The sequence below is a fragment of the Triticum aestivum genome, chromosome 1D (assembly GCF_018294505.1).
Source record: "Triticum aestivum cultivar Chinese Spring chromosome 1D, IWGSC CS RefSeq v2.1, whole genome shotgun sequence".
NCBI lineage: Eukaryota > Viridiplantae > Streptophyta > Magnoliopsida > Poales > Poaceae > Triticum > Triticum aestivum.
In genome coordinates this window covers 16,522,655-16,541,941 of record NC_057796.1, presented here as the reverse complement: position 1 = coordinate 16,541,941, position 19,287 = coordinate 16,522,655, and the positions used below count along the sequence as shown (strand labels likewise).

The window sequence follows — 19,287 nt, the reverse complement described above, 5'->3', positions numbered from 1 at the left end:
ATCCAGCGACTCCAACAGGTTTCGCTGGAGAAGGGAGCCCCAGTGACCTGCGCGTTGTATACTCAGCGAAGGGAGCTCCTGTTCAGCGCCTTCAGCGCCCGAACAGATAGCTGGCACCCGCGCGCCGCTCCTCATGGGCCGGCCCACCACGCGCGGTAGAAGGAAAAATGTGTCGCGAGAAAACACAGAAAAAAGTGCAGGTGCAGGGATTTGAACTCGCGCCTTGCCGCTACAACAAAGGCACTGCTTTGCTAACCACTACCACAGGAAAGAGCTAGCAACTACATGGAACGCGAAATCCTTAAGAACCAATGTATCCGCGCTGTTTATTAGATTTGCGAATTATTCAAAAACAATATGGAAAAGTTGATTTTTTTTAATGAAAAACAGTTCATCGAATTCTGAAACAAGTTTACGAATTTTAAAAAAGAGTTCATTGTTGTTTAGAAAAAGTTTGGTGAATTAAAAAAGTTCATCGATTTTGAAAGAAAAGTTCATCAATCTTAAAAATGTTCATAAAATTTCAAAAAAATAGTCTATAGAATATGAAATAGTTCATTGAATCTGAAAAAAAAATCATAAAATTCGAAAAAATAGTCCATCGGTTCGAAGAAAAAGTTCATTGAATTTTAAAACTTTGTGCATTTTGCAAAAAGATAAAGAGAAAAATAAAAGAAACAGAAAAATAAGGGAAAATCGAAAATACAAACAAGAAAGAGATAAAGGAAAAAGGAAAGAAAAATGAAATCTCTATTCACAGCGAACTTGAAACAGAACAGAAAGCGAAAAAGAGAATATTTGCCACCATCGTGAAGGTGGTCGAGTGGTTGGTGCTGATCTCTGCTATTCTTGTTGTCGCTAGTTCGAACCCCTGTCGTTGCTTCATTTTCTTGCTTTTAGCAGGAAAGAAAGAAATAGGACGTCGATAACTGTCACACGTGTGGCAGGAAGGGAGGCGCACACACGTCTCTAAAGCAAACAAATTGCCACGTCATCGTATGCATGTAAGAATTTTTTTGGATTTCCAATTTTTAAAATGTTTTATCTCTTATATAAAAAATCCGATTGAAGATCCGTTTTCACCATTAAATCCATCGCGACAAGATCTTTAAAACTAGACCTCATATAAATATGTTTTGATGACTTTTTTTTGGTTAAAAGTTGCCATGTATATTGCACATGAATTGCCATGGTGTTTACACTGAAGTTGCCATGATATATTTCAACTGTTTTTCTTCTACATTTAAAAGTAAATTTTTGACATATTATAAAACAGGGAATTAAGAAACTTGACTTTCCATGAACCATAAACTAAAATTGCCATGATACATGCACTTTAAATTGCCATGGTTCATACAAAAAATAATTTTAGGTCAAAGTAATGGAATTGCCATGGTAAAAATACTAAAATTGCCATGATCTATAAACTAAAATTGCCACATGGCAACTTTAGTGTAAACACTATGACAAATACAGCATAAACATTATGGCAACTTTTGGCCAAAAAATATCGTCGAAACATATCGACATGGGATCTAGATTTGAAGATCTCGTCGAGAAGGATTTAATGATGAAAACAGATTTTTAATTAGAATTTTTAATTAAGAGATAAAACATTTTTAAGCCGAAAAAACTAAAAAGATTCCTGCTGATGTCATATGTTTTGACGTGGCAAATGGATGGTAATGGAGATGTTTGGGCCATGTTGCTTCGTGCCACACTTATGAGCGTTATCATTTGGGAAGAAATATGGGCTGGCCCGTCTAGACGCACGAGAAACCTGCTGCAGGCGCGGTTTGCAAAAAACAGAAGAAACCGGCGCCTGTAGCGCTAAATAGGAATTGCCCTCAGCGAACACGCAACCCCATCCCTCCTCCGTGCACAATTTAGGCCAACCCATGTGCGGGCAAATGGCGGCCATATTATTTTTCGTTTTCTTCTCTCATTTTTTGTTTCCTTTTTTTTTACTTTGGAAACTGTTAATGAATCTCAAAATAAAAAGATCTAAATTCAAAAAATATTGTTATTTTCAAAAGGCTGTTTATGAATTTTACAAAAAGTTCATGAACTTGCAAATTTCATAAGATGTTCCCAATTTCATAAAATGTTAAAGAATTCAAAAATGTTCTTAAATTTGTTAGAAAAAATAAAAAAAATCTTAAATTTCAAAACTTGTTATCAAATTTCAAGAAAAGCTCATAGACTATAAAAATGTTCACTGATTCAATAAATGAGCATGAATTCAAAAAATGTTCGTAAAAAGATGTCCATGAATTTCAGAAATGGTTCACAAATTTAAAATGATGTACAACGATTCCAAAGATTTCACCTATTGCAAATACTTTCACGTCTTTCTTTCACAATTATAAAAAATATTCGCGAATTTGAGAAATGTTCAGAAATTTGGAAAATGTTGATCATTTTAAAAAATGTTCACAATATGAAAAAAGAAACAAAAAGGAAGTAAAAAAGAAAGATAGAAATTTAAAATGATAATACAAAACTTACTACATGAAAAAAACAAAAACAAAAAGAAGGAAGTGAAAAATAAAAATTGAATATAAAAAGTAAAAGGAAAAATGAAAAAGATAAAAGAAAGAAAAAAGAGAGAAAAAAGGAAGGAAAATCTCAGTTTAGGCAAGTTCCTAGGACTCTCCCAAAACTGGTGGAAAAAAAACCATATGCGCCAAACGGGAATCGCCATGGAGAGGGACATTGTGCCGACCTAGGGATGCAGGCGAACACTGTCCGTGAGTCTGCCCGGTCGGAAAACATGCTAATCCTCGTCACTGTAATATGCATTCATGTGAATTATGGTGTTGTGGACGAAGTTGACCACCTACAAAAGTGAAAATCCCCACCTCAGACCTTCAAAAAAAATCCCCACCTCTATGACCGGCGGCAAGAGGAAGATGGCCGGGTTGCGTTCAGTGATACCATCGGCCTCAGGAATCATCGTTGCAATATCGGATCTGGAGCTATCTCTCTCCTAAGCAACATGTCTTCCTGCGCCTCGTGCGGCACACGTATCGTATCCGTGTCCGACTAGGTAGTGTCGCCACTCGCTCGGACGAGGGGTTTTGTTTGATGCTCCCTGGAGACTCCACGTATGACGCGTCAGCCTGCTGACCATGGTATAGGGACCTTGTCGGCCGGCGCCTTGACCCGCGCAAGAGGAATGCCCTGACGACGCATCAACCGTGAGCTTTGCCCATCGGCAATCCGTAGCGTCGACAAGAGGGAGTGGATGAGGTGGAGGAGCCTTCAACGGTGACTAGAAGTAGGGTTTGCTGCCCAAGTCTCCTTTGGACGAAGCAAGGGCAGATCAGATTTCCCCCCTCCACTTTACATTTGAGTATCTCAATGCAGTCTCGTTTACAATTCTTTTTTTTTTTTGGAAAAGAAGGCTTGCCCCCGGCCTCTGTATTTGATCGATGCATGCAGCCATATTATTAAACAAAGGTCTCAAAATAATACAAAGCCTTCAATGTATTACAGCTCACAAAGTGAGCAAAGCAAAATAAAGATAAAGACCGCAATGTCACAACCGGTATGTCGTAAAGGACTAGGATCCTAGACTCCTATCCTGTTATGCGACCGCCATCCAAACCAGTTGAAAATAGCCCGTGCTACCATCTCCCATTGGTTGCGCCCAGTAACCAGTGGCTCCCTGGAGTCCATAGGAGTGAGTAAGGACCACGTACGGATTCATGCCATAGCTCTAAAGATGACCTGCAAGAAGTTTAAAATACGTTGTCTGTTAAAAATCATATCATTCCCGCAGTTCCATATAGCCCACATAAGTGCACATATTCTAATTCGAATACGAGCCGCAGTAATAATTTCCATTCAATGCTAATTGGAGGGACGATGTTAAAGGCTATATGAATCGTGCGCCAAAGTAATTTTGCGAGAGGGCAATCTATGAAGAGATGTTGAATTGTTTCATCATGATCACAAAAACAACACCGCGAACTGCCTACCCATCTTTGCTTTAACACATTATCTTTAGTGAGTATCACCTGCTTATGAACAAACCACATAAAGATTTTAATACATAAGGGCACCTTAACCTTCCAGATATGAATAGATCTCGGGATTGGCCAGAGTTAATAAGGTCCATATAAAAGAATTTTACCGTAAACACTCCGTTACGGGCTAACTTCCAGTGTATGGAGTCCGGTTGGTCAGATAATTGAACATCCATCAATCTCTGAACCAAATGAATCCAGGCATTCCATCTATCTCCCACCAAAGATCGCCTAAACTGAATATTCAAGGGAGCCGATTGTAATACTGTGCCTACATAATCCTCCTTACGTCGCACAATATTATAAAGGCTTGGATATTGCGTGGCTAATGGCGTCTCCCCTAGCCACGTATCCTCCCAAAATCTTGTTGTCATCCCATTGCCAAGAAGGAATTTGGTCCTACGAAAGAACAAGTCTTTCGTTCTCATAAGCCCCTTCCAAAAAGGCGAATCATTAGGCCTCGCGGTTACTTGGGCAAGAGTTTTCGATTGCAAGTATTTGTTGTGTAATATCTGTGCCCACATACCGTCATTTTCTACTGATAACCTATAAAGCCATTTACTCATTAGGCATTTGTTCTTAATTTCCAGGTTCTCAATACCGAGCCCTCCCTGATCCTTAGGTCGGCATAATATATCCCATCGTGCTAGGCGATATTTCTTCTTGGCCTCATCTGACTGCCAGAAGAATCGAGATCGAAAGAAATCTAGCCTCTTCCATACCCCCCTGGGTACCTCAAAGAAGGATAGTAGGAACATCGGCATACCAGTAAGTACTGAGTTAATAAGCACCAGCCTACCGCCGTACGACATTAGCTTACCCTTCCAACAGCTAAGTTTCTTTTCAATTCAATCTTCGATGCATTTCCACTCTTTATTGGATACTTTGCGATGGTGAATCGGTATACCCAAATAACTGAAGGGCATAAAACCTAATTCACATCAGAATAATTTTCTATAAGTGTCTTGCTCCTCTTTGGCCCGACCGAAGCAGAACAATTCACTCTTATTAAAGTTAATTTTCAGCCCCAACAATTGTTCGAAGAGACATAAAACTAATTTCATGTTCCGAGCTTTTGCAATGTCATGCTCCATGAAAAGAATAGTGTCGTCCGCATATTGTAGAATGGATACTCCCCCGTCAACTAGATGAGGGACGAGTCCATCTACCAGGCCATTTTCCTTGGCCCTGCCAATAAGAACGGTCAACATATCCGTCACTATGTTAAATAGAAGGGGCGACATCAAATCCCCTTGTCTCAAGCCTTTATGAGTCTGAAAATAGTGACCAATATCATCGTTAACCTTAATGCCGATACTACCTTTTAGGACGAGAGAACCCACTTGGTTTCGCCAGGTCTCATTGAAACCTTTCATCCGCATTGCCTGCTGAAGAAAAGGCCATTTAACTTTATCATATGCTTTCTCGAAATCCACTTTGAAGATAACCCCATCTAGCTTCTTCGAATGGATTTCATGGAGCATTTCATCGAGGACAACTACCCCTTCTAGGATGTGTCTCCCAGGCATGAAGGACGTCTGACTAGGTTGCACCACCGAATGGGCGATCCGTGTCAGTCTATTTGTCCCCACTTTCATGAATATCTTGAAACTCACGTTCAAAAGACAAATCGGCCTAAACTGCTCGATAGGAACCACTCCCTCCTTCTTTGGCAATAACGTGATCATGCCAAAATTAAGATGAAATAGTTCTAAATGCCCGTTGAAGAAATCATGAAATATAGGCATAAGGTCGTCCTTAATAATATGCCAACATTTCTTATAGAACTCCGCAGGGAACCCATCTGGTCCCGCTACTTTGTTCGGTTTCATTTGAGATATTGCATCTAGAACCTCCTTCTCAGTAAAAGGTGCAGTTAGGATCTCATTATCCTCTGACCTAAGCTGAGGGATATCCCCACTAACCGATTCATTCAAGGAGACCGTGCAGTCTTGTTTACATGACAATAATACTATCAAGCATGCTAATTACTCCCTCCGTCCTAAAATTCTTGTTTTACATTTCTGTTAGAAATCTAAAACAAGAAAATTAACCTCGAATGAAACTGGACGTGAAAATGGGGACAAAAGGAGAAAGCATGACAGAGGTGATTTCAGAACTAAAGGCACCATAGCATCTTGTGTACACGAGCATCTAGCTGTCCAGTCGTGCCTAGGAATCCAGGCCCATGGTTCGCCTGAGCACCGATCTCTTTTTTCTGCTGCTGCAGATCAACATGAGCAATAGTAAGCAACCATGTTTATGTTTATAGTATTGCTCAAGTTGCAACCAGACGCTTGAACAACTCCCCAAATATAAACCCCTCTTGCACACTAACTGCCTACCCACACACAAAAAAGATTCACATAGATACTATCAATCATGCAAATCTTATACTCACCAGCACATTTCATCTACTGATCCACACGACGGAAACCATAAACTTTTATATATTTCCAATAATACATCATGGACGCCGCAAGCTGATGGTCACACAAGATCCACAGGATATCCGTCGTCGTTGCCCATAACACACTTGGATTACAAAATTATAATATGCAAAACCACTTGCTGCCCAAGAATTGTACCCACTTGCTCTTCAAGAATTGTATGAAAATGAATGAATACACAGCCAATCCAGCCTGGTGTCGAGTTGACTTGTCCCTCCCATCCGAATTGATTAGTGGGGTAGATTTGAAACTTCAAATTGGTCAATTAATTACTAGCACTAGTATGCTTTGTTTAGAGCCCACCTTTTGCTAGCTAGCTAGCTCGGCTGGTCATGAATGCCTTTGGTCCTCTAATCTTAATTAATCCTCAAGCTTTCGGTTGACACGGAAGTCAGACGCTGGCTGCAGATATATTTGGGCATGAATGCATGATTACCGTAGTACGCATGGCGTGATGCGTTGCAGATGTCGGCATGGCGTAGCAAGACGGCAACCGGCCTGACCAGGTGGTGCTCCGGGGAGTAGATAACGTCTTTGGATCTCTCACACTACGTGAGCAGCTAGTTCTAGCCGAGAATGAGATCCTACGCGTTTGCACAGGTTGTAGCTTGCTGGATGTATTTCTTTTTAATTACTCCATCGCTCTTATATTTCTTTATGGAGGGAGAACTAGCGACGAATCCACCATTGAGGCGAGCACGGGAAGTATCGCTCCAGGTCACCAGCGACGATGAAGGGTACCTCCCCTACCTCCTACCTAGTGACTAGCGGGCGCAGCATAATCGCCCCTGGGAAACCTCGATCTCTGGCTCTGCCACGGGTTGTGGTGGCTTGTATAAATTGATGGAGGAAGTAGTATTTTGAAAACATGTTGTACAAAATGTAGTACCCGCCATGTGTGTCACTCCATCACAAAAATTTGCACGTCGGTAAAAAATTAAGCAATGTTTCCTAAAAAAAAATCATTTTTTTTTGCTATTTTCAGATTTTGCCATTCAGGAAGAGGGAAAATCAAAAATGAAATAAATAGAGAATGAAGCCAAAAATATAAGTCAAATAACTGATGACCGTTATGTTTTTAGTCATCCTACCGAACAATTCCCAAACGACTCGAGCGAGCATTGTCTCTCGCTTGATTCTCCCGATTTTTTCCACGTCCAAAAATTGACAAGACTCGAACCTTGGTCTTGTGTGGATAGGCCAAGCACAACTACTAAGCCCAATAACCAACACGTCGAGCCTTTGTTTGCTGTTAATTGGATGGAAATCAACCATTTTAACCCTTTGTACTACTATCTAAGTACATAGAAAGATGATTTCGGATTTTCATTTCAGTGCTGCATTTTATGCGTAAATTTATGAATGGACTTCTCCGTAAATTCTTGTTTATCGTGGTTCCTTAGAACAGGCGGGTTGAAAGCATGGCTCAAACCCAGGGGCGGAGCCAGGATTTGGGTACGGGGGGCCGAACCAAGCTGAGAAAAAAAAAAGTGCAACGCGAAAAATATTTACCATAATAATGTGTAGCTTCAATGCAATTAAAACACAAATGCATTTGTATTAGTTTAATTTTTTTCAACAATTGCCAATAAGATAATATTAGTAATTTCATCCGAAGATAACCTAACAGCTAGTAATGTCCTAAGAATGTATATCATTCGTAATTTTGAGGCAAGTCATACTCCGTTGGACTAGGATTGGTAATTCGGGCATTAGCCTCATTTACAATATTACTAGGTTGAGAACTCGAAACAACATGCTTGAAAATGAAATTAGTCTTTATGATGTTTGGCTGCACTTTTCTCTTCATTACGCATCACAAATCAAAAAATCAAAAGAAATTAAAAATGAATTAGAATCATTGACCTCAACATAAAAAGTAACTAAAATTGGATGTACAATTTCAACACGTACAAGATGTGAGTTGATAGGGGTAGTACTCAATAGTGGCAACCTTGGCGCTGAACCGCTAGAGAATTGAAAGAGTGTAGTCAAGAGTGTAGTCTGCAGGATTTCCCAGTCGCGGAGCTGGTGTCGCCTGATTTAATGGACATGGCGAGTAGGCAGCGGCCGCCGCCAGCTCTAATCGTCCCAAGTTTTTTTATGAGATCTAATCGCCTCAAGTCCTACGCTAAGCACGCCGGGGTTGACCCTTTTTAGGGTAAAATAAAGCCAGCAGAACGGATGAGGCCATGGCCACGAATGGGCTTTCTTACGGGCCTTTTTTCCTGCACATTTTGTACTCTCAGTTTTCATCATCGTTTGAGTTAAGGGGGGCCAACTACGTGCGTGTATTCCCTTGATCCAGCGCTAAATTACTCGTCCCCCTTTGCCTCCGCCACTGCTCAAACCTAATGCTTTTTCCGGAGTGATAACCGCAAGTTACACCTCTGTCTGATTGCCGTGCCATATCAATGGTGTATTTTTGTCTTGAAAAAACACAAGAGAGTATTTTGGTAGACGGTAGAAAATCTAAGAAGGTTGTTTGCGAGTCGAGCGGCGGATTTCAATGATGTTGAGCTCAACACAACATTATTGTACTTGGTTCCGTTTTTCTTTTGAAGATGATTTTGTCCGACTGCGATGCCTGGAATCTTCCGCGGTAAGTTGTGGTGGCAGACAAGGACCTCAACATAATAGCTCCTTTTTTCCGATTCGTTCGACCGCGATGCCTGGAATCTTCCACGATGATAAGTCATGGTGGTGTACTTTTCCTTTGGTGCACAAATTTGTGAAGATGGTTGTAACTTATAAGTTAAGGTTGAGAGGAGGGAGGAGAAGTGACGTGTGGCCGTGTGGGTGTTGATGCAGATGGCCACCCTGAGGTACCACCGGCACCATATCATATGCTCCATTAATCCTCAAAAGCAAAGTCAACTTGGCCGAGGAAGGAAGGAAACAAATGGGAGGAAACAGATAGATAGATGGATCCTGGTCAACTCCTTAAACAACAACCTTCCAAACGAGCGCCAATGTCAACTCTACCCGTCTCCCCTTCTCGGATATGTCGCCCATTTGTCTCGGCCCCGATGCGCATCCAGATCCGGCGACACGCCGATACGCCGCCGTTTCCTCCACCTCCACCGCCTCGGCTTCGTCACTTTCATGGGCAACCGCGCGGCGAGGCTGGCCACGCCCTGCTTCGCGTCGGGGGGCCGGTCAACGGTGGACGCGTCCGCCGCGGCGAGGGCGGCCGCGGCCGGCGGGGACTATGGTGGTGACTGCGGCGTCGGCCAGATTCTGAGCTTTGATGGCTATGACGCGTTCGACGGCGCCACCATCCACGGCGTGCTGCTCCCGTCCAACCAGTCCACCATCGGGACCGCCGCCTCCTCCTCCGCCAACTCCTTCTCCAACCAGTTGTCGCTCTCGGCGTCGTCCTCCTGCGACAGCTCCAGCTCCTTCTCCTTCCGCACGCTCCAGCCGGGCCTCTTCTCGGGGAGCCTGGACTACTGCGCGTCGCCGTCGTCGTCGTCGTCCGGGCCGAACTCGGGCGCGCTCTCGTCGGCGGCGTCGCGGCGGGGCGCGCGCACTGAAGAGGACATCATGGCGGACCTCTACGCCACAAGGCGCCGGCGCCGGTGCCAGCTCGAGGAGGCCGCGTCCGGGAGCCCGCTCCTCGACCGCCTCCGCCGCGCTGTCGCGTCGGCGCTGCGCGTCGGCCGCGCGGCCAAGAAGCAGCCTGCCGTGACGACGCTGGCCACCAACGGCGGCACCGCCACCATCGGCGGCGGCGGCGCGATCAGGGGCAACGGCGAGAACGGGCACGCGGCGGAGGACAAGGTGCAGTGGGCGCGCGGCAAGGCAGGGGAGGACAGGGTGCACGTCGTCGTGTCGGAGGAGCGCGGCTGGATGTTCGTCGGCATCTACGACGGCTTCAACGGCCCGGACGCCACCGACTACCTCGTCGCCAACCTCTACGCCTCCGTCTGCCGCGAGCTCCCCACCGACCACGATCCTCCTCCGCCCGACGACGCCGGACGCGAGCAGCGGCCGCCGCCATCGTCGTGCAACGGCAGAAACAGCGCCGACGACCTGATCCGGCGCCGGGGGCGGCACGGCGCGGTACTGGACGCGCTGGCGCGCGCGCTGCGGCGCACGGAGGAGGGCTACTTCGCGGAGGCGGAGGCGCGCGCGGCCGAGTGCCCGGAGCTGGCCATGATGGGGTCCTGCGTGCTGGTGCTGCTCATGAAGGGCGCCGACGTCTACTCCATGAACGTCGGCGACAGCCGCGCCGTGCTCGCGCACCGGGCCGAGCCCGACCTCACCAGCGTCATCATGCCGCCACGCCACCGGCACCAGCACAGCGCCGACGGCCACGTCACGGAGGAGATCAGGCGGCAGTTCGACGAGTGCGACATGACCGAGCTCGTCGCGCTCCAGCTCACCATGGAGCACAGCACCACCGCCTACAAGGTGATCCACCCATGGCTTGCCATGTTCAATGATCGAACACCCTCTTCTGTAACATATATGATCGTTTGTTAATTACGTAGATTGATGTTAATTTCCATTGATGGATGCAGGAGGTGAAAAGGATAAGGAGTGAGCACCTTGATGATCCTGCCTGCATAGTCAATGGCAGAGTGAAGGGCTCCTTGAAGGTCACAAGAGCATTTGGAGCTGGCTACCTGAAAGAGGTTTGTTTGTCTGTCTGTGTCAGCTGTCAAGTAGTACCAATTAAAGTTCATGCACATATGTATGCAACCAAATAAAGTTTATGTGATGTAAGGATAACTAGGTAGAATCATCAGTTTGAACTACCAATTAATTTTTCTTTTAGAAACCGTTACTAATATGGGGAAGTTCGATGTTGCAGCCCAGGTGGAACAAGGCTCTCTTGGAAGTTTTCCGGGTGGACTATGTTGGCGTCTTGCCTTACATTACTTGCAAGCCATTCCTCCGACACCACTGCCTCGGGCCACGGGACAAGTTCCTTATCCTCGCCTCGGATGGGCTCTACGAGTACTTCACCAACGAGGAGGTGGTGGGGCACGTGGAGGCGTTCACCTCCAGGTTCCCCGACGAGGATCCTGCAAAGTACCTCAGCCACGAGATCCTCCTCCGCGCCGCCAGGCAAGCCGGTGAGCATGCAACATTCCACTTATTTAGTTGTATTTCGGGCTAATTAGATATGGAGTCGTGCTCTTTTAGTTGTTTCAGCCAAAACATGAACTTTTTTATACTTGTGGAAAAGTCGTGTGATTTTTTATTTTTGTTATGATGAAGGAATGGGGTTCCATGAGTTGCTTGAGGTACGGCAAGGGGATCGGCGACAATACCATGACGACGTCTCCATCATCATCATCTCATTGGAGGGGAAGATATGGAGATCTTCAGCCTGAATTGATCATGGTCGAATATAAAACTATAGTGGACTCTAGTGATAGCATACATGGTTGCATTTACGGTTTTCGAGGATTAGCCCATGAGCAGAGTAGTGCATAACAAAATTTTGTACTTATAAGTGATGGTTTTTTTCTTGTTTTGATCGTGCTTTACATGGTTGAGCGCTTGATCGTGGGATTCTTTGGGCAAATCTACAAGTTTTACCCATCAATGCTAAACCAACGGATTAAAATTGTAAGTTTGATTTTGGAAAACACCGATAGAGAATCAACATTTGGTAAAACGAAAAAGTCTCGCGGTGTCACGCTTACCCTTTTGGGTTCAAGTAGCTACACTCTCAAACTAGGTGACTCACCCTCGTTTAGTAAAAAAGTGCAGAGGGGCTTCTATCCTCTTGTTGTTTCATTTAAAAAACGCTACTAGCGCTCTCATTAACACACACACACACACACACACACACACACACACACACACACGCATATTGGACGATCATTGAGACAACCAAATCTATTTTATTTCCCGTATTTACAATGACATAGTTCTAACCAGTGAGACTACAGTCAGAAAAATAATCAGTGAGAGTGGGTTGACTGATAATTGGTATGCACAATCAACCCCCTCCTCCCACCTATCATGTAAAACAAGGGGTATGTACAATTTTTTTTGTTTTTTAGTCGATTTTTTTTCTACAAACACATTTTTGCAGTAAGAGAATGGTGGAACTAACAAAAAATGGCTTAAATTACAGAGCTTAAGCATATGTTTCGTTCAGATTATAAGTTTATCACACAAGCTGATTATTCGTTGGTTTCAAAAATAATTATTTCTAAGCCAACTGGATTGCACAAAGTTAAGTCAAGACTTACAAAAAGTGTTCTATGGAACCTTGGGTTAGAAGTGTGCAACTGCTGAGTTGCACATTTTAAAACTTAACACTCCATACGTTCACTAAGGCATCAATTAACCAAGTCCCCCTAGATGAATGATTAACATTCAACATTGTCAATCAAAAAACAAATAAATTCATATCAGACTTAAGAACATAGGGTCCTTTTATGAATACACTAATTATATGAAGATGTTTTATGGGAAAAACTACATAATTTTGTGAATAATCCCATAAGTCCACAATAAGATGATTCTGCACACGGCATATCAGAATACCAACAAACTAGCTAAGTGCACCAAAGCCGAAGAAAGAACTTGAAAACATATCTTAGTACCTAAAAAGTAGCTAAGTTTGATCTTGAAAAACACCGCTAGAGAATCAATATCTGGTCAAATGAAGAAGTCTCATGGTGTCTGTGCTTGTCCTCTTTGGTTCAAGTATCTACACTCTCAAACTAGCTATGTGCCTTACCATCCTTTAGTAAAAAAAGGTGCGCATGGGGTTCTATTCTCCTGCTATTTCATTTTCTTAAATGCCGCTAGCGGTCTCATTAACACACATATACACACACTAGATGATAATTGGGATAGTCTACAACTATTTTGTGTCCCAAATTTAGAATCCCATGGTTCTAACCAGTAAGAGTATAGTCCGGAGATTTTTCTTTGTTTGTGGGTTGACTGACAGTTGGCATGCACGATCAAGCCCCAACATCTCCCTATCGTCTAAAACAAGCGGCCATCTACCTATTTTTTTGTTTTGGGAGCACATTTCTGCCTGAAGAGATTGATGGAACTACATCTAATGTACACAACATGATTAATGCGCCTTCAATTCTAGAGCTTTAAAAATATGTTTCGTTCACATTACAACACATATTCATATTTCATGGTTGTTCAAGAATAATTATTTCTAAGCCAACTGGGTTGAACAAAGTCAAATCAGGACTTGGACAAAGGTGTTCGATGACATGTTTAAAGTGATCAACTACCGAGTTGTACATTTTAAAAACCTAAAGCTCCATACAATCACTAAATCATTCACTTACTCACATCCTCCTAGATCAATGACAAATGTTCAACATTGTAAACTAGAAGATAATTTTTCATATCAAACTTAAGAATATAGGGTCCTTTTTATGAATACACTAATCATATATATGAAGCATTTTATGGCAAAAACTTACATAATTTTGTGAATATACTCCTATGAAGCCACAATAAGATGATTTCGCACATGGTGCATGAGAATAACAACAAACTAGCTAAGACTTCCAAAGCTTGAGCAAGAACTTAAAAGATGTCTTAGTATCTTATAGACTGTTCATCTCATGTCGGTCACATGGAGTTTCATACTGGCATTGTTTAAATTTAACATGACATATGCAAATGCTTTCTCAAAATAGTGTCATCTAAATAAACTAGACATTCAACCTGAATTGGCATCGTCAAAATGTCTATGATGGATCCACTTCATTAAGGGGTGTTCTGATGCTCACGACCATACATGAATGTCCATGTGCTTCTTATGGAAGTATCAAACTACATGAGAGCATCAGTTGCATGGTTGTTGCATCGCATGGTTCTTTGAGATGTCTGTATAATGGTGCCTTTATTTAAGTGTGAGAAGAGATATGGAATAGGATCAAAGTTTCATAGAATAACCCATCCTTCATACCTAAGGTTGAGCAAGGGATAGAGCTTAATCATTTGTAGATCCAAATTGGAATACATCACATACATAACATACTCAACTATCAGACTCGAATGGGATTACCTTTTTATCTTGTTTTGTACCCACAAACATCCTAGGATTTGGAAGCATTAAGATTAATAACCACTGAAGAAGCAAGCAAGCTTGTAGTGGACCGGATAGCTGATGAGACTATTACTAACACCTACTTTGGCTCATAGGACATGAATATTGTAGGAATATGTAATCTATAGGAGATGAGATGGCATCTATCTCCAATCCTACGAATAATACATGTATCTCAAATCACATGAACACTAGGAACAAATGAATAGGGAAAAATGTCATTTGGGTCACATGAAATTTTTTATTGAGTCTGAATTAATGTTTATTTCCTTTGAAATACAAAGGATATGAATTAGAGGAATATGATTATATTCCTGCAAACCAAAGGGCTCTAAAGAAAAAAAATTACAAAAATAATTTCCTATAGAATTCACACAAAGTTTTCTCGCAAAAAAAAGATTCGTATAAAATTCATGTAAACCAAAGGAGGACTAAGTGTATCTCCATCCCGGGATATGTTTGAACTTCCATCTGACAATCATAAGTTCCTATAACCAAAGGATTTTTTAGTGGACTACATCGAAGCCTCACCATACATTACTTGCAAACTATTCCTCCAACACCACTGCTTCGGGCCGTGAGGCAAGCTCCTTATCCTCGCCAAGGGGATAAGGAACTTTTTCATACTTGTGGAAAAAGTCGTGTGAATTTTGTTTTGTAATGACGAAGGAATGGGGTTCGATGAGTTTTTGAAGGTACAACAAGGGGATCCGCGACAATACCATGACGACATCTCCATCATCTCATTGGAGGGGAAGATATGGAGATCTTCAGCCTGAAAATTGATCAAGATCATAATGGACTCTAGTGATAGCTTACATGTTTTTCTTCATGATTTTCAAGGATTAGCTCATGAGCACAGTAGTGCATATCGAATTTTGTACTTGTAGGGGATGATTTTTTTTCTTGTTTGGATCATGCTTTACATGATTGAACACTTGATAGTGAGATTCTTCAGGTAAATCTACAAGTTTTACCCATAAATGCAAGACCGATGGATCAAGATCGTAAGTTTGATTTTGGAAAATGTCGCTAAAGAATCAAGAAGTCTCATCATGTTGGTGCTTGCCCTCTCGCGATGCAAATGATTTCTCAAAATATTGTCATCTAAATAAACTAAACATTGAACCTGAATTGATATCATCAAATGTCTACATGGATCTACAACATTGAGGGGTGGTGGGATGCTCACGGCCATACATGATTGCCAATGTGCCTTTTATGGCAGTATGTGGAACTACCTGAGAGCATCCATTGCATGGTTGTTGCATCACATGGTGGTGTGATATGTCAGTTTAATGGTGCCCCTATTTAACCGTGGGAGAGAGATGAAATAGGATCAAAATAACATATCCTTCATACCTAAGGCACAACAAGGGGTAGAGCTTAATCGTTTGTAGGTCCAAATCAGAAGACATCACATAGATAACATACTCAACTACCAGACATCACATAGAGATTACTTTCTGATGCTATTTTATACCCACAACATCCTAGGATTTGGAAGCATCGGGACATATAACCACTGAATACTTCAACAAGTTCGTACTGTACTGTGTAGCTGACCATACTATTACTAAGGCCTCCTTCGCTTCAAAGGGGAATGCCGTAGGAATATGAAAGCTACATGAGGTGAGATGGCATCTATCTCAAATCCTATTATTACTATATGTATCTCAAATCATGTGAACACGAGGAATCAACATCTCATTGAAGGGGAAGATATGGGTATCTTCAACCTGAATTAATCATGATTGATTGGAGATTGTAATGGACTCTAGCGATAGCATACATGGTGGCATTCCGGTTTTCAAGGATTAGTCCATGAGAAGGGTAGTACACAACAAAATTTGGAACTTAAAAGGGACATTTCTTTTGTTATTGGTCAAATCATGCTTTATACAATCGAATGCTTGATCTTGAGATTCTTTAGGTCAATCTACAAGTTTTACCCATAAATGGTAAATCAATAGATAAGAATTGTAAGTTTGATTCTAAAAAATGTTGCTATAAATAGTATGTCTCAAAATGTGCACGCTTGCCCTTATTGGTTCAAGTATCTCTACGCTCGTTCTTGGGGTACCTCGCCCTCCCTTCACTATAAGAAGTGCGTAGAGGCTTTTTCCCTTTTGTTATTTCATTTAAAAAATACCGCTAGCAGTTTTATTAACACGCGGGACAATCCGTAACCCTTGTACTTCCCAATTTTAGAATGGCCCGGTTCCAACTTCTTACCGAAACCGAGCCAGACCTCTCTCAAAAAACATTTGCCAAGCTTGGCTATCTCATTTCCATTTTCCATGAATCAAATCGACGCTATTAAAACTCGCTTTAAACATTTTTGAACCCATTGCTTGTTACCAAAATTAAATTATCGACCATTTTGGAAAGCGTTTAGTTTTTGCCACGAAATTAATGGACATATATCATTTAGCAGGATTTCTTAGCAAAATCTCAGTTCTACCATAGTGGCACCACCACAATCTTACCAAAATTAAATTATCGATCATTTTGGAAAGCGTTTAGGTTTTGCCACGAAATTAATGGACATAAATCATTTAGCAGGATTTCTTAGCAAAATCTCAGTTCTACCACCACAGTATCAACCACTCCCCTGTTTTTCGCAGTCGATTTCACGCGATCGGATCCAGCCGCCCCATGCCGCCATCCCCGGCCGCGTCCACCCCGGCGAGCCGCCACCTGCGCCTCTGGTGGTGCCGTCGCGGCCACCTTCGCCGACGCGCTGCTCGCCGCGGCCCTCCTCCTCTCGCTCTCCTACTTCGCATCCCTGCCCCTCGCGCCCAACGCCTCCCCCTCCTCCTCCTCCACCCTCGTCGACATTATCATAGATCCTGTCTTATATTTTTTTTGACACTATCATAGTACCAATTAAAGTTCATGCATATATGTATGTAACCAAATAAAGTTTATGTGATATAAGGATAACTAGGCAAAATCATAAGTTTGAACTACCAAATTAATTGTGCGTAAGCGTTACTAATATGGCGAAGTTCCATGTTGCAGCCTTGGTGGAGCAAGGCTCTCTAGGAAGTTTTCTGGGTGGACTATGTTGGCGTCTTGCCTTACATTACTTGCAAGCCATTCCTTCGACACCACTGCCTCGGGCCGCGCGACAAGTTCCTTATCCTCGCCTCGGACGGGCTCTACGAGTACTTCACCAATGAGGAGGTGGTGGGGCACGTGGAGGCATTCACCTCCAGGTTCCCCGACGAGGATCCTGCCAAGTACCTCAGCCACGAGATCCTCCTCCACGCCGCCAGGCAAGCCGGTGAGCATGCAACATTTCACTTACCTAAATGTATTTTGGATTGATTAGATATGGAGATGTGCTCTCTTAGCTGTTCTACCCAAACAAACTGAACTTTTATTATACTTGTGGAGAAGTCGTGTGATTTTTATTTTTGTTATGATGAAGGAATGGGGCTCCATGAGTTGCTGGAGGTACGGCAAGGGGATCGAAGATAGTACCATGACGATGTCTCCGTCATCATCATCTCATTGGAGGGGAAGATATGGAGATCTTCTGCCTGAATTGATCATGACCGATTACAAAACTATAATGGATTCTAGTGATAGCATACATGGTTGCATTTAGGGTTTTCAAGGATTAGCCCATGAGCAGAGTAGTGCATAACAAAATTTTGTACTTAAAAGCGTTGATTTTCTTTTTCTTGTTTGGATCGTGCTTTATATGATCGAATGCTTGATCTTGAGTAGTACAGTATATCTGCAAGGTTTACCCATCAATGGTAAACCAATGGATCAAGACAGTAAATTTGTTTTTTGAAAACGCCACTAGCTGCTCAATTGAAGAAACTCACCGTGTCTGTGCTTGCCTCCCCCCGGCCCCCCGCGTCGTCTAAAACAAGCGGTCATGTACAATTTTTTTGTTATTTTTAGGAGCACCATTTTTTTGTACAAGCACATTTTTGCATCAAGAGAATGGTGAAACTATCTAATCCACACAACATGATTGTCATGGCTTAAATTCTAGAGCTTAATCCGGTGTTTGGTTCAGATTATTACACATGCTCATATTTCAAGATTGTTTGAGAAACAATTATTTCCAAGCCAAGTGGGTTTCACAAAGTCAAGTCACGACTTACAAAAAGTGTTCCATGGAAATTTAGGTTTAGAAGTGTGCAACTACTGAGTTGTACAAATTTTAAATTTAAAGCAATCATTTAGTTACCCAAGCCCTCTTAGATGAATGATCAACGTTCAACATTGTCAATTAAAAAAAACAAATTCATACCAGACTTAAGAATATCAAGTCGTTTTATGAATACACTAATTGAATGAAGCATTTTATGGAAAAAAAACTTACATAATTTTGTGAATAATCCCATAAGGCCACAATAAGATGATTCTGTACATGGTGTATCAGAATAACAACAAACTAGCTAAGTGCACCAAAGCTGGAGAAGGAACCTAAAAACGTATCTTAGTACCTAAAAACTAGAAATGTTTGATTTTGTAGAACATCGCTAGAGAATGATCATCTGGTCAAATGAAGAAGCCTCATGGTGTATGTGCTTACCCTCTTTAGTTCAAGTATCTACACTCTCAAACTAGTTGGCCTCACCCTCCTTCAGTAAGAAGCGTGCAATGGCTTCTATCTTCTTGCTATTTCATTTGAAAAAATGCCGGTCTCATAACACACATATATACATGTTGGATGATCATTGGGACAATCTACAATTATTCACTTTCCCAAATTTAGAATGCC

The 19,287-nt window shown here is 42.4% G+C and overlaps 1 protein-coding gene and 1 pseudogene across 1 annotated transcript; both read left to right on the top strand.

Annotated features, from left to right (window-relative positions):
- Nucleotides 1-9,269: 9,269 nt before the first annotated feature.
- On the top strand, nucleotides 9,270-11,982 carry LOC123179980 (putative protein phosphatase 2C 46). The gene is made up of 4 exons (XM_044591920.1): nucleotides 9,270-10,897; nucleotides 11,008-11,121; nucleotides 11,301-11,565; nucleotides 11,711-11,982. The coding sequence occupies exons 1-4, from the start codon at nucleotides 9,287-9,289 to the stop codon at nucleotides 11,824-11,826; spliced, it is 2,106 nt and encodes a 701-aa protein (XP_044447855.1). The 5' UTR covers nucleotides 9,270-9,286; the 3' UTR covers nucleotides 11,827-11,982.
- A 3,226-nt stretch (nucleotides 11,983-15,208) lies between these two features.
- LOC123157084 (putative protein phosphatase 2C 46) lies at nucleotides 15,209-18,089 on the top strand (annotated as a pseudogene).
- Nucleotides 18,090-19,287: the final 1,198 nt, after the last annotated feature.